General features: G+C 31.2%; 1 protein-coding gene across 2 annotated transcripts in view; it reads right to left on the bottom strand.

Moving 5' to 3' along the window:
- Nucleotides 1-15,139, bottom strand: part of LOC107443595 (chitin synthase chs-2) — an 84,886-nt gene that overhangs the window by 5,985 nt on the left and 63,762 nt on the right. For both annotated transcript variants that reach the window (XM_043053560.2, XM_043053559.2), the window contains exons 11-15: nucleotides 11,270-11,480; nucleotides 9,555-9,755; nucleotides 9,095-9,489; nucleotides 6,696-6,860; nucleotides 4,710-5,262 (exon numbers count right to left, since the gene is read on the bottom strand). In XM_043053560.2, the coding sequence (XP_042909494.1) occupies nucleotides 4,710-5,262; nucleotides 6,696-6,860; nucleotides 9,095-9,489; nucleotides 9,555-9,755; nucleotides 11,270-11,480 (1,525 nt within the window). The remainder of the gene's footprint in view (nucleotides 1-4,709; nucleotides 5,263-6,695; nucleotides 6,861-9,094; nucleotides 9,490-9,554; nucleotides 9,756-11,269; nucleotides 11,481-15,139) is intronic.

Here is a 15,139-nt window from a genome sequence, read left to right as displayed (position 1 = left end):
TAATAATCCACGATGTGCAATACTAAATCCAAAAATTATAAACAAATGTTTCATTTTAAAATTTTATGAAATGAATAACTAATACGTTTACGTAATAGTATATATGTTACGTTTAATATAATTCAAAAAAAATATTTTGTTGCAAAATTAAAAAAATTATAATATTTTAGATTTTTTTTAATGCATACTACATCTCCATTAAATAAAGCATTGTTTTTATAATTTAATACTTTAACGTTAAAAAATTTAAAACTTGTGCCAAAATTTTTTGTAATAGTAATATGAAATTAGTTATTTAAATTACTTAAAAAAGCATCCAATGCGCACACATTGTTAACAAAATTTTTAATTGACATATTTAAATGAATGAAAAATGTTTCAAATAAATATAAAATGTTATTTTATAAATAGAAAATAATTAGATATTAAAATTTTTATGAATAATTAGATATTAAAATTTTTTAGAAAGCTTACTGAGTTTTAGAAAAAAGTAACGATTTCATTCGACATTTCCGTTACAAATACTTGTACTTTTTCCCTAAAAAAGTAACGAAAGTACAAGTAAGAGTACTAAATTTAAGAAGTACAAGTAAAAGTACGTACTTTTTACTTGTACCGGCGGTACAAGTAACGAAAGTAAAAGTACTGCCATATATGGTTGAAACCCATTTTAAAATTGAAAAATATTTTAGATTTTACAATATATTTTTACAGATTTTAGTGTCTCAAAGTCTACTTGAAATATTTTGAATCTAATTCTTAAAATATTTAGATGAAAATAAGAAACTCGTTGTTATAGTGTTAACCGTCACACGATAGGACTTTAAACAAAAAGAATTGAAAAGCTAGGGTAAAACCATATCTACGGCCAATGGCTGTAAGAATTGGCCGTAAGGGCATGTTAAAGGCCTTATATGCCGACAAGCATTGAAGGATGATAGCCATCGGTGAGCGTTTTATTCTGGACACTGATCGAAATTCGTGTTTAAGAAAATGGACACCGCAAAACATGTTTACAAAGGTGAAACTGAACGGGGAATTTCGTACTTATTTTTTAAAAAGCTAAACATAATCATTATGGAGTTAAGTCCTGGGCTTCGAAGTCAGGGTGGCTGGGTATATTATACAGATATATTTTCAGGCATGTCTTTGTATTCAGAACATTAAACGATGAAGTGGTTTTAAAAAAATTCTAAATTCGTACAACGTTAATTTATTACCAAAACTTTGTAAAAAGAATTATTGTCTTTCAAAACAGATAATTTAAAAAATTGTACGGCATCACATTATGAATGAATTTCAATCCATTAATTGATTTTTCTTTTTAAATAATTTTTATGAGAGAAATTTGTATGACATGTCCATTCCCATTTGTATGCAATGTCCATTTTCTTAAATAGCTATATCAGTTTTCATAAACACGCATTTTGATCTGTGTTCCGTTTCTTAAAAGCACATTTTGAGCTGTGTCCAGAGTAAAAGATTACCGTTATAGTTTTTGATACAGTAAAATGATAAGTTGAATGATTTGTTGATACAGTAAAATGAAAAATATATATGAAGGGCTTGGAGCAATATAACAATAAGTCACCTTTCAAAATTGTTCAAAAGAATACTTTGAGTGGAAGAAAAAAAGAAAAACGATTTTCAAGAGGTTATAAGATTTGTCTGTATTGTGTTCTTATCTTGTGAAAATTCTTTAAACTTTTAAAGTACTCAGAAACAGTTTGCAGAAAAGATCTCATCCTTAGAAAATGAATCTAATTTTTACTTTCTATTTTTCAATTTTCTTCCAACTTTTTATTTCGTTTCAATTTTATTCGATTAAAGAAGGCCATCAACAACAATTCTATTAGAAGGAATATATTGTTTTTTAAATTATATACATTAAAAATTAAATGACTTCAAAACTAAATCTCAAGGCTTTTCTACATTTTTAGGAAAAGTAAAATAACTCATTTTAAAATTCAGCTAACAGAACATTCAGCTTCTTGACATTTTAAACTTGCTAAATACTTTAAAGTCACTCTCAAAAACCAGTTTTTTTTTTTTTTTTATTTTTTATTTTTAAGGAAAAGAAAAAATCTCGAAAATCAGACACATATTTGACATTTTTTGTTTTGTTATAGTTTTTAGGATAGGCTCTTAATGTAAAACTATTAAAAGTTTTTTTTTTTATGAAAAGAGGAAAAAAAAATTGGGAAAGTCAAACCTGTAGGTCATCGGGTATTTTAAGAAAACCGCATTGATTTAAACATATGACAATACTTTTTGTGCCAAAATTGAATGGTCGAAATTGTGCTCCCACACTATGAGGACAGAAATATTCATGGATGACTCTTAGAATAAGGGTCAAAGCTCATTCAAAATTCTATGAAGTAAGACTTTTTCCTTAGATTTTGTCTGTTGAAACCTACTTGTACCAACAGTGAATCACAACTATGTATATTTCAGAGCGAATATCTAATTAAGACAAAATGTGTTATGTACGTTGGGCGTGACCAAAAACTGAAAAAAAAATGCTTTGGTTAAAGTCATTAACTGCCTTCGCCATTAGTTAATAGTAATTGGCTGGAAAAGAAGGCTGAAGGATAGTAGAAACGAAATCTACTCGCAGATTTACTATTACTTATTCAAATTTTTTTTTTTTTAAATGATACCCATCATGGATATCTGATGTTTGCCTCCTAATCTGAGGGGAGGTTTTCAGTCGCCGTCTTGAATTAACTAAGGGGAAGGATGTCAAAATTGGTGAAATTTACACATTGTTATCTAGAAAAATGAGATCTTTTTTCCGATATATAATTCTTCATGCTGAATCGAATGAAACCAAACTCAAGTTAATAATTCAAAAGTCGTAAAAGATTTTATGTATTAAAAAGTTCAGTTTTATATTTATATCTTTTAACGCGTTTAACATTGCTATGTAGGCAAGTGAATCTTATTAAATCAAATATTCGATAGATTCGAAGTTTTATGGATTTTACGTGTAAAAAGCTATAGGTCAAAAATTAGTTTTTTTATACATAAAATCATCATATTTTGTAGTAGTTGATGCAGCTGTTCTATAGACTTGGTTTTGGTATGAATCAATTCAGTGTGAAGCAGTGCATAGCAGAACGAACAAACTTTGTTCTAAACTTCGGTTTTATGAAATAGTATGATCAATTTTAAGGTCATCCCAGAAGATCTTTTCAGGTACTACTTATTAGTATGAATTCACTGACGTCGGTTCACTCTTGGCAAAATAAGTCAATTAATATTTATGTTCTTATAGCTAGTAAGGAAGTAATAGAACACATAAGTATCGTTCTCATGATTGCACAATAAGTATTGCCATGTGTTTTTCTTAAAATACTAGATTGTCTTCAATTTTGACTCCTTAAACTTAAAAAAAAAAAGACAATATTCTGCAAAAATAAAAACACGCATCTATAGTTTTACACAAAGAACACACCCAAAAAATTTCATCAAAATCAAAAATGATAGGTATTAAACCTTACAATTTTTTTAAAAAAATAAACTTTTTCTTAAACAAAATATGTATATGTTACTGGCAAAGTATGAAACGCCGGCATTGTATAGAATGCCTGACGTTTTTAGGCAAAGTATGAAATGTGAGAAGTATTACATACTTTGCCTAGGCATTCTATACAATGACGGATGCTATTTAGGCAAAGTATAAAATAAACGTCCTGATGAGGTTATTATGTAAATGATGTGCATGTTACTGTGAATGAGCGAAATCGGTGATTGTTGACTTTCACCGGTGAATGTTGACAATCACATAGTCGCTTTGGTGAATGTCCGAAATATTTATTACATCCGATTTCATATTAATTTATTCGTGGATATAATTACATTTATTCGATATTTTAATACTTACTGACGATAGATTAGAAGAAACATGAGTGTATCGGGCAAATATAACCGGGCAATGGCACTTGATCTTAAAAAAACATTAGTGTAGGGTATACCGGGCAGTGGCACTGAACCTTAAAAAAACATCAGTGTATACCGAGCACTACATTTGCACGGTTTACCCTACACTGATATTTTTTTAAGGTCAAAGGCCATTGCCCGGTATATATTTGCCCGATACTCCAAACACTGATGTTTCTTCTAATTTATCGTGAGTAAGTATCAAAATAACGAATAAATGTAACTATATCCACGAATAAATTAATATAAAATCGGATGACGTTTTGAATTTGCCATTTTTGAATGACATTTTGGCGAATCGGAGATGTATTTTGTACTTTGCCGGTTTCTCATTTGGCATTCTATAGAATGCCTAGGCAATGTGCGAAATATAAATCATTTCATACTTTGCCGGGAAAATTTTAGGCATTCTATACAATGCCTAGTCATTCTATAAAATGCCGGATTTCATACTTTGCCGGTAACATATACATTGAAATCTAAATAAAATTTCGATTTGAGGCAAATTGTTGAACGTTTAACGTTTTCTTCTATATTTTTAAAATTTAAAAGAAATATAAAAATTCCCTGGAATTCACAGTTTTCGCTGAAGAATCTTTTAATTATTGACTGCGTGTAGAGTTAAGTAGCACTAAAGTTCGAAGCTACGCTACTTCTCAAGATACAAGATAACGCATTCAAAGTAATAAAATCAATGAGGCGGTTATAAATAAAAAGTATCTTTGGGACCCACTGAGAGAATTCACTTAGTAGTGCAATTATCCTACCTAATCCTTCATTAGAATATAAGTCCGAGTCTGATTCAAATTCAGCTTCCTCATCCTCGTTTTCATTTACAACAGATAATCCAGCTTCAGATGGAGCTCGTACAGACCCTCTTCCAACTACAGATGTCCTCCTACTCTTGAAAGGTATTACATGTGACAATTCCAACTGCCTTTCTAGGTTAGTAACTTTTTTATTCATTTGTTCTAGTTGATCTCCGATTTTCACTAGATGAAGCTTGTCTTCATTCGATTTTGGATATGTGCAAAGCATACAAGTAAATAAGTTTGCCAAACTAAGCGTTATACTACCCTCTTCGTTGTCTTTACTTCCGATACCAAGAAAAGAGAGAAGATCGGTATTTTTTTTCTTTTTAAGAAGTTCCTCTTGCTCTTTCCTCTCTTCTTCGACTTCTTTCTTAGTTTTCTTTGTTTGTACTTCTCTTGTTCCCCATGTTACCACATTCAAGTTCACAAGGGAATAAATTATAAGCAATAGATACATAGATGGAATACTGAGGAAATAAAGCAAGCCCGGAAAAACGCACCAAAACTCCTAAAAAGGAACAATATAATAATTAAGAGAGAGTACCACGTTGATAAAAGATTGCCATTTTTTAAAGTATAACTCATAAAGCAATATTATATAGGATAAAATAACTTTTTACCTGCAGCATTTTATAGACTTTCATATAATTTACTTAACACTATGCTTACAATTAATCTAGTTATCGTTGCATCCTACCTTCAATGCAAGCTATATTAGTAATGTATAGGGTACAAAATAAAATAAAAACCTTTTGATTAAATGATCAGATTTTCACCTTCAAATTTTATTAATTCAAGGGGTTGATTTTAAATATGCTTATTAATTTGTGCAGATGATATTTCAAAATACAAACCCAGACAAAAAACTTTTTTTTTTGAATAAGCGTACTTTTTTTAGCGGATTCTTCACTCTCATAATAGAGGTCGGCGTACTTACTGGTAATATAGAACTCATAATGTCATTACTCATAGTTTATCTAAGGAAGCTAGCCTTTATCTATTAAGTACCTCCTTTGACTGGGGCTGTGAGATTATATAGGCTTATTATGTGGCTTTGTTTCAAATGAGTATAAATGAAAACTATCAGCGAAATTTATCAAATATTGTAATTTGTGTTGAACGCAAGGGAAAAAGGTTTTAATAGCGCTAACTATAGTTGAAGAGTGATGACAAACAGTTTCAAAATTGCTCGAAAGAAAAAGATTGTATAGTCGATTATCAAATTTTACAAAATTTTTCTTAAATATCGCTTTTTTTCTCCTGTGTTGAAAGCTTATCCGTTTTTTTCCGATTATTTTAATTTCATTATTAATACCTTGTCTCTATTTTTTTATTTAATGGGTGGCAAATTGGCCTAATTTATTAAGATTAGAAAGTTAATAAACTGTATCTGAACAGTTTCCTTCTTTGACGTTTCGTTTTTTTTCCCAGCCAAGAGACACGAAACTACACCAAAATTACATAAATTATTGATCAGCGGATTCAGTTCTTGAAATATTAAAATAAAATCGTATTTTTTAGCTTGTTTGCTAAATTTTCTTCTAGACATAACTGCTTAAAAAGAAAACTTAACGTTTTATCACAAAATCAACTGTTTATTTAGCATACAGTAACAAAAATAACTTTATAAATCCTCAAACTATAATTATAAAGTTTTTTTAAAATCTAATCATGTGACCACGTATATGAACATTTTTGCCTATAATTGAATATATTGAATTGTTAATAATTTTGAATACAAAAAAAAGAATCACATACCAATGGGTTTGAGCTTTGGATTGATAAAAATACCTTGTCGATGCGATGAATTCATGTTAAGTCTATAAAGGAATTTTTGTTTCGTGTCTTTTCGGTAAGTTTTGCCAATAACGCATGTCCGTAGTGCTTTACTTACATTAAATACAAGGTATCTAGATTTTAAAAAGTATAATTTATACAAACCTGTGGATGAAGTAAGGCTGCTATAAAGAAACTACCCGATAATGCTATTAAAAATATTGAGGATGGTGAACCAAGACCATCTTCAGTAAGTTGAATCGATGTACCAACTAATACAGCCATCATCAATAAAGCATAAGCAGCACTCATTACTTGAGCAACCATTATCTGAAATTATTTTATTAAAATATTATGCAATTCAAATGTTTTATTGCAATCGAAAAAACAACATATTAAGCTTTTCTTTTACTATCGGTTGAACTAATAATATTTATTCATCAATTACTAACTGATAATTATCGTAACATATTTACCATATCATTATCATAATAGATTTATTAGTAAAAAAATTATTATATTATATTATATTACATAATATATTATATAATATAATTATTATCTAAAAATCATTGTATTGTTTAATGTCTTACACATTTTTGAATTCAACGACGGTTATAAAATAAAAGGACTTAATATTAAATTGTGAGCAAAATGTCCACATTTGAACTATGGAAAAGGAATTTATTTTAACCACTTATCGTTCAAATGTCACTTCAAAAACTTAGAATATTAAAATAAAAATCCTTCGTGTTCACATAACCTTCTCAATTTAGATTTTATTCTATAAGCACAATAACTTTAATAGCAAAAAGAAAAGATTCCATTTTGGGGAAAGAAATTAAACCGTTCTTCCACGTGATTCAATATTTTTTTAAAAACATTACAATATAAAGAAATATTGAATCACGTGGAAGAACGGTTTAACTTCTTTCCCCAAAATGGAATCTTCTTTCCTTTTTGCTATTCAAGTTATTATGCTTATAGAATAAAATCTATGAAAATCTAAATTGAGAAGGTTATGTGAACACGAAGGATTTTTATTTTAATATTCTAAGTTTTTGAAGTGACATTTGAACGATAAGTGGTTAAAATAAATTCCTTTTCATAGTTCAAATGTGGACATTTTGCTTACAATTTAATATTAAGTCCTTTTATTTTATTTTATAACCGTCGTTAAACACCCGACCCAATTTTAGGTTTACGACTACCAATGTTCAACTCCGTAGCCCTGTAATTTTGAACCCAATCCAGAAGACAAAGGAACTCTTTGATCAAGTATTGGGAAAAATTTGTCTTCGCGGAGGACTTTGGGCATGAAACTAACCAGCATTTTCGTTACATGGAGAGGAAAACCACGAAAGTCTGCCACGGTTACTCTGATGGCAAGGGGACTCTCACCCGTGATCCGTCTACCACTGAGGATATTTTACGTCAGCACTGTGGTCGGTGCAAGCCAGGTGAGAAATTCGAGTCGACCAGCAATCGCTAGGATTCGAACCCGGTTCACCTCATTGGAAGGCAAGCACTCTATTCAGTGAGCCACAGCAGCTCAATATTAAGTCCTTTTCATTTTAGATTTTATAACCGTCGTTAAACAGCCGATCCAATTATTGGTTACGAATACTAATGTTCTACTGCGTCTGTAGCTTTGTAATTTTGAACCCAATCTAGAAGATAAGGGAATTCCCGGATCAAATAATGGAAGAAATTTGCCCCTTCGTGGGGGAATTTTTGTTGGAACTAACTCGCATTTGCGTTACATGGAGAGTAAAACCATGAAAACCTCCCACGGTTAGTCTGACGGCAAGAGGACTGTAACCCATGGTCCGTCTGCCACTGAAGATATTTTACGTCAGTACTGTGTTCGTTGCGCGTCGGATCGTAACAACCGAGAAAGAATCCATTCTCGGTCGTTACGGTCGGATACGGAATTTGCATCCTTGCCATCGCTGGGATTCGAACACGGTTCACCTCATTAGAAGGCGAGCACTATCTCCTGAGCCAACGGCTATAAATTCATTACAAAAGAAACATTCAGTGACATTTTTAATACTATGTAATCTAATAGATAATTTAAATAGATAATTTTTTATCAACCCAATGAAAGCAAGAAAGCATTAGTGAAATGAGATTTAAAATAAGGAAAAAGTTGGAATCAAGCATAATATTTGTCTATTTCTAAGCAGTTAAAAATTTAGTTGTGTTTAACACAAAATAATAAAGAAATGTTTATAACGATTCTACGCTTGGGCAAGAGTTGTAAAAGGTTTTCATTTGAGCTTTTTTCTCGTATCTTAAAATTAGCTCTCAAATTTCTCACAAATTTCACTAGTTATTATTTTTATTTCAAAATATATGCTTCTTTTTAAATAAAAAAAATACTACGAACTTTTAGAGACTATTTTTGTAACGTTTAATGAAATGTAAAATATAATATAAATGATTTGCCTTTGACCCACTCATAAGAATCTACAAAAAACAATATACAGACCTTTAACAGCAATAAAATACAGTTCCATTGAAAAATTACATTATAGTTAAATAAGTTTGAAAGAAATTACCTGAATATCATTCTTGAAAATGAAACATACTGCCATAAATAAGAGTATAGGTATGATATTATAAGTGAAAGAATTCCAATTGGATATTTTAAAAGCGGCGACCATTGCCCCCACCAACATAAGAAAAATTGTACCAGGACCGAGGACAGTTCCAGTCATTAACATGCCTTGATATACAACATAAGGCAAAGATATATTGTCGTTAACTGCAACCGTAGCTTTATAATCGGATAATAGATCCATTATATTAGCCATTGTGGATGGAGCCCATCGCCGCCGCTGGGTATAAAATTCTCCAAATCCTTCTGGGCAATGAGTATAGGCATCTGATGCTGCACTGTATTCAACTCTGTATCCCCGTTGTAGCAATAAAGTACACAACCAACGATCTTCACCTAAAAAAAGATCATATTATAACACTTGCAATTCATCGAATGAAAATTGAAGAATGATCACATACCTTGATCATATTGTACATAATGTCGCGCTTCATCCGATCTTGTTGTATATTTCCTCATAACGTTGTCATCCATCAAAGCTTTGGCTCTGAATAACGAGAAACATCCTGGACTACAAAGTACACAGCCTATCATGTGCTCCGTTGCTTTTTGCAGCCAATGACCAATAGCGTATTCAAATTTCTGATACCAGACCATGGGACCTGCCGACATAAATTTCGTTACATAATATGGACATAAATTTCGTTATTCCATAAAAAAAAAAAAAAAAAAAAAAAAAAAAAAAAAAAAAAAAAAAAAAAAAAAAAAAAANAAAAAAAAAAAAAAAAAAAAAAAAAAAAAAAAAAAAAAAAAAAAAATTCGTTTATCAATGCCAAAAACTGAAGCAATAAATGTATTCTTATTTGTCCACTTAGAAAATTGCATTAAATATAAATTTGTTAACCCTTGCTGATTATTACAGAATTCAAATTAAAGCTTTATCAATTGAATTCAAATTAAAACTTCATCGAATTAGTTTCCCTCATATTTGGAAGAGAATGAATGATTTAAAAATAATATTTTATTGCTGGTTGAGTTGTGAAATATAGCTTGTATAGTTTGAAAGAAAGAGAAAATTCAAATGATTCATTTACTTTCAAACTATGGATCAAATAATGTAAAAATCTCAATATGTGTATCATTTATTTTTAGAATAGTTAATTTATAGAATAGTAATTTATAAAGTAATTTATAAAATAATTTATAGCTCAGAAAATAACAAAACATAAAAAATATCAAAAAATAATCTGCTTATGCTGATTATTTTTTCACTAGTTTCGATGTATCGATGTATGTGATGAAAGGATCCGAAAAGGAATAGTCTAGGTTTCTCTAAGCTGAAGATCTCTTGCTTTAACTCTACCAGTTTTAAGGCATCGCTCACATTGCTGGTTGGAGAGCTGGGAGTTCGATTTTGGCAGATGACAAAATAACCGGCGTGTATACGCAGCAAGGTATACGTTAAATTTGTCGAGGCTGTAAACGTGGAAGTTTGGAGAGAGGCGCTGTTAACGTCGTCTCACCGGTGTCAAAATTAAGTGACATTCCTGTCAGGGTCGTTCGAAGATAGTTCTAAAAATATGGCTAGGTGTTTGGATCAAGTTCGTAACAAGGATAATTTTTTGAAAATGTGCTAATCATATCTATAATACATTTTACAGGTTATAGGAGATATTTTTTTTAAATACTTTCAACTGGACAAAAGTTGCAAAAATAATGTCGATAATTCTGATAATTTTCGCAAAATGTTGAGAAATTTCCTTTAAGAGGTATCCTCTGATAATTAGTGTTTATAACAGTCAACAACAATGAGATGCAATGAGTAATGCGATTATTTAAACCATTTCGAGATGGTTTTATTTAAAATTCTCTGTGGAAGAAGGTTCCAGGTGACGTTCTTAAGGAACTCCAATTTTTGGATTTAAAAACGTGTAGTGGTACGAATAAAACCTCTCCCCCTACCAGGTCATTAAACAAGATAGTTTTTTAAAAAACATGTTTCGTAGACAACTTTCTGCTGTTGCTAGATTTTTTTTTTTATTTTTTTTTTTTTTAAGGCTGATGTTCTTAAATTCACTGATATGTCACAAGCCCTTTTTCCACATCAGCTAAATTTCTCGTCATTACTGTGGTAACATGTATTTCAAACAAAATGACACAGTTAAACCAGACGTACCTGAACCAACAGGATGGATTCGTCCACATGCTGCACCTAAGTTTCTGTTCTTTTTCATAAGATCCACTAACAGTTGGACAGCATGTGGTCTGAAATTAATATCACCATCTAGTGCTAGAACAAAAGTATTTTCTGCCATGGTCGCTTTTCTGTTTACATCTATAGGCAGCTCTATTAGTCGATGACCCAGTAAATAATACATATACATAACCTACAAATGTAGAATAATTAATACGTGATTCTGATATTTGGTTTTCATGGAGGGCAAAAAATTATTATGTGCTATTCTGGTGTTCGGTTACCTCAGTTAGAGAAATTAAATTGTGTAAAGTTAAAGGAACAAAAAGGTAGGTCAAAAAGTGAGGGCGTCAAAAAAGAAAGTCAAGAAAGAAAAGTGAAGTAAAGTCAAGGTAGGCTTAGAGTCAAATTTTCCAGAAGTGAGGGCAAAAAAATATGGTTACCGAAATGGCACTGAGGGCTGCGAAAAGAAAAAATCCTGAGGATCAGAATTTTTCGTACTTAATAGCTCGAGGAATAGATCTTTAACATGTTACCTGTTTTTGACGTAATATTACACGGTATGGTATTTTTGACGTAAAAGTTACATTCCAGTTTAGTCCTTCATTTCCTCTTGTTTTTGACGCATCATTTTGCTCTCTATGCCTTGCCTGCGTGCTAGCAACTGGAAGAGACTATAGTTTGTCTAAAGTAATAACTCCCCTAGCTATTCGTCTAGACTCGCGGCTGTGACGAGGTATAACTATTTCAAGCAGGGGTCTAGGGTCATTGTTTAGAACAGGTTTTGACTGGTCTGCGAAAAAGGGAATATTTTTCTTCGATTTATTGCGTTAGCCTTAGAATGAAGAGAAGCTACCTTCCCTGAAATGCCCTATTCTTGTCTCCATAGCAGCCTCCGGCTTCAGACTTTTTGGCGGGAGGAGTTTTTAACGCAGACAAACTATACTTGCAAACAAAGAGATAAAAAAACCAATAATATCAAAACAGTTAGGTTCGTTCTGAGTCAATATGCCGTGCTCAATTCGTCACGGCGACGATTGGAGGGGTGCAATTTTTCAGGGAACAATTCGTTGTGAGCACAATTCATCACAAGCACAATTTTTAGAGGGCACAATTCGTCGCAATGACTATTCGTTGTGGGCACAACAAGTCATGATGATAATTCGTGGTAGGTACAATTCTTCGCGGGCTCAACTCGTCGTAGTGACAATTCAACGTGAGCACAGTTTCTCGCAGTTTCGATGAAATACAGTTACTTACAAAGACTAAAGTCTTGTATTGTCTGCAAAAGCTACGTAAATATTTAATTTGTGGCAGTTCAAATGTTAAGAAAGTATCTAACGGAAGAGGGATTTCAGATTTGCTTATTGTTACTTACAAGGAGCGGGGTGGTATGTCCAATGCTTGCGTATGAGATTTTAAAAAAAGTGAAAATAGCAGGATTTTGGTAAGTGCAAATATACAACAAAAAAAATTTGAAAATATAAAATCTGTAAAGTTTTTTTATTTGTAATTAAAGTTGAATTTGGGGGAAAAAATTTCTTTAATGAGTTTTAGAAGTCAAGACCGAAAGAAACCTCGAAAAATTTCAAGACAATATTCGAAACTTTATAAAATTTAAACCAAATAGTTTATATAAAGTTACATTTTTATTTAAATTTGTTTTCTAAGTTAGATTTTTCCAGTAAAGGTAAAACAAGGGGAGGGTGTTACCAGTAAAAGTAAAAACAAGGGGAGGGTGCTACCAGTAAAAGTAAAAACAAGGGGAGGGTGTTACCAGTAAAAATAAAAACAAGGGGAGGGTGTTACCAGTAAAAATAAAAGCAAGGAGAATTTCTTACCCAAGCATGAGAGGAGGGTTTTCTCACTTTGCTAAAAAGGAGGGGAGGCCAAACTGCCAAAAACATATCTACGTAGTATTTGAACGGCCCCTTATATGATTTTACTTTAGTTTAAAAATAAAACCTTTTCTATTAGACCAAGATATTTTTACTTAAACTGCTAACAGAGGCTCGAGTACTTTTTTAGTTAAATTATTTGGACCAGACTTTCTAAATTACGGATAATCCTTACAGTTCAAGTCAAAATCCGTCTTAAATTACAAATGTGTTTTTTAATAAAAGAGAAACAAGGGGGCATGATAGATGTGGTCAACAAAAGGTGCATTCTCTTTGAGACTGCAGAAGATTTTCTTTTGGTAAGAATTAGCTGGTAGTCGCACAAGCATTGTTTGGCACAAATAAAGAGCTAAAACTGTGAGGAGGAAGTAGATTTTCGTTTTTCTGTATAGATACCAGAAAAAAATAAAAACGTCTTCTATTTAAATCTTTATCGCATAATATACTACTCACTTTAACAACAGAAAAATGTATTTATCTGAAAAGAAATTGGTAATAACAACCTATGGTTAGTAATTTTTAACTCAATATAAACATACAGTTTTTGTATGTTTAATATTAGGATTTTGACGGTACAGTAATAGCAGGTTTCTCGAAAATTGCCGTTACGTCAAGCTTTTACTGAAATGTTTTCATATGAATTCATAATTATCTTTCGACTGCGGCTTTTCATTAGCTTAAAGTCTGCCTCTTAAATCATTGAGATAGCAGAGGAGTGTGCGACATTCTAATCTTTAGACCAAAAAATATTTAGAATATTCGGTTTTACATTTGGTTCATTGTTTAATTTGATCAAATGCTCGTAACTTTTACTGCTCTCAAACCCTAAAAAGCCCAAGTTTTCCAGATGAAAATTTTATTGTGTCTACTGTAAAAAGTCGTACTACCCGTCAATGATAGCTAAATTTTGAAACAAAAAATAAAAAGATACAGCATGACTAAAAAGACTAAATGCACGATTTACGTTTGTTGATCCAAAGGAAGGAGAATTTCTCAATTCATTGGTTAAGGAACCGCTTTGTTTAATCTGCAGATTAAATGTGATACAAAACGTAGAATGACTTATGACTCTGATTCTGGGACTTACATCAGTAAAATTTTTTTTCTTTTTCTCTATCAATACAAAACCGCCTTTTTACTGCCTCAATAGCTTCAATTACATTTTTCATTGCGGAAAATTACAAATAATAGTCTTCTTGTAGGACTTGGTGCAAGAACAAGGTAAGTCCGAATTTCCCATATAGTTTGTGAAAGCTAAATGAAGTTAAAAAAGACAATAGGATAACGTAGCTTTTCTCCATACTATAGGGTGGCCATATTTAAATATCGTGATTTTTAAAGCTCGATAGCGCGAAAACTGCTGAATCAAATTCAACATCATTTGTAGTAAACACTATGTTTGACCCATGGAGCTAGGAGTAGATGGAGGAGACACTAGCAGAAATTCGTGAAGCCGAAAGCTCGGCAATGTTAACCGCGAAATTAACCGTCGGCCATCTTACTTACTTCAAAACATTGGCAGTTGTAGCTCGTTTATGCTTGAATTGTCGTATGTTCGGACAGTTATTATCATTTTTATTTTATTCGTTATTCGAGTAGTCTTACTTTGTCTTATTATTTTTTCTTGGACTTCTTATTATTTTAATTATGACTTCTTGCATCTTAAGGTTTTATGTTACTTTATAAAAATTTCAGCTGTAGTTTTATTTATTTCTGTCGAAGTTATTCATCTGAAAATTGATATTTTTTAAAACCAGAAAGTATCCCATTGCATTCCAAATATGAAATAGATAAAAAAAATTTAAATTTATTAAAAATCTAATATTATATACAAGTGATTGCATGTAATATTAGATAATAATAAAGTACTCCATGATTACATATACATTTATTCTAAGCTTTATAGTGATGTAGTTTTTGCTTAATGTTAAGGTATTGATAGTTTCTGTTCTAT

The sequence above is a fragment of the Parasteatoda tepidariorum genome, chromosome X1, assembly GCF_043381705.1.
Source record: "Parasteatoda tepidariorum isolate YZ-2023 chromosome X1, CAS_Ptep_4.0, whole genome shotgun sequence".
Taxonomy (NCBI): domain Eukaryota; kingdom Metazoa; phylum Arthropoda; class Arachnida; order Araneae; family Theridiidae; genus Parasteatoda; species Parasteatoda tepidariorum.
Note: the sequence above shows the minus strand (reverse complement) of the source record. Positions and strands in the feature narration are given on the sequence as shown.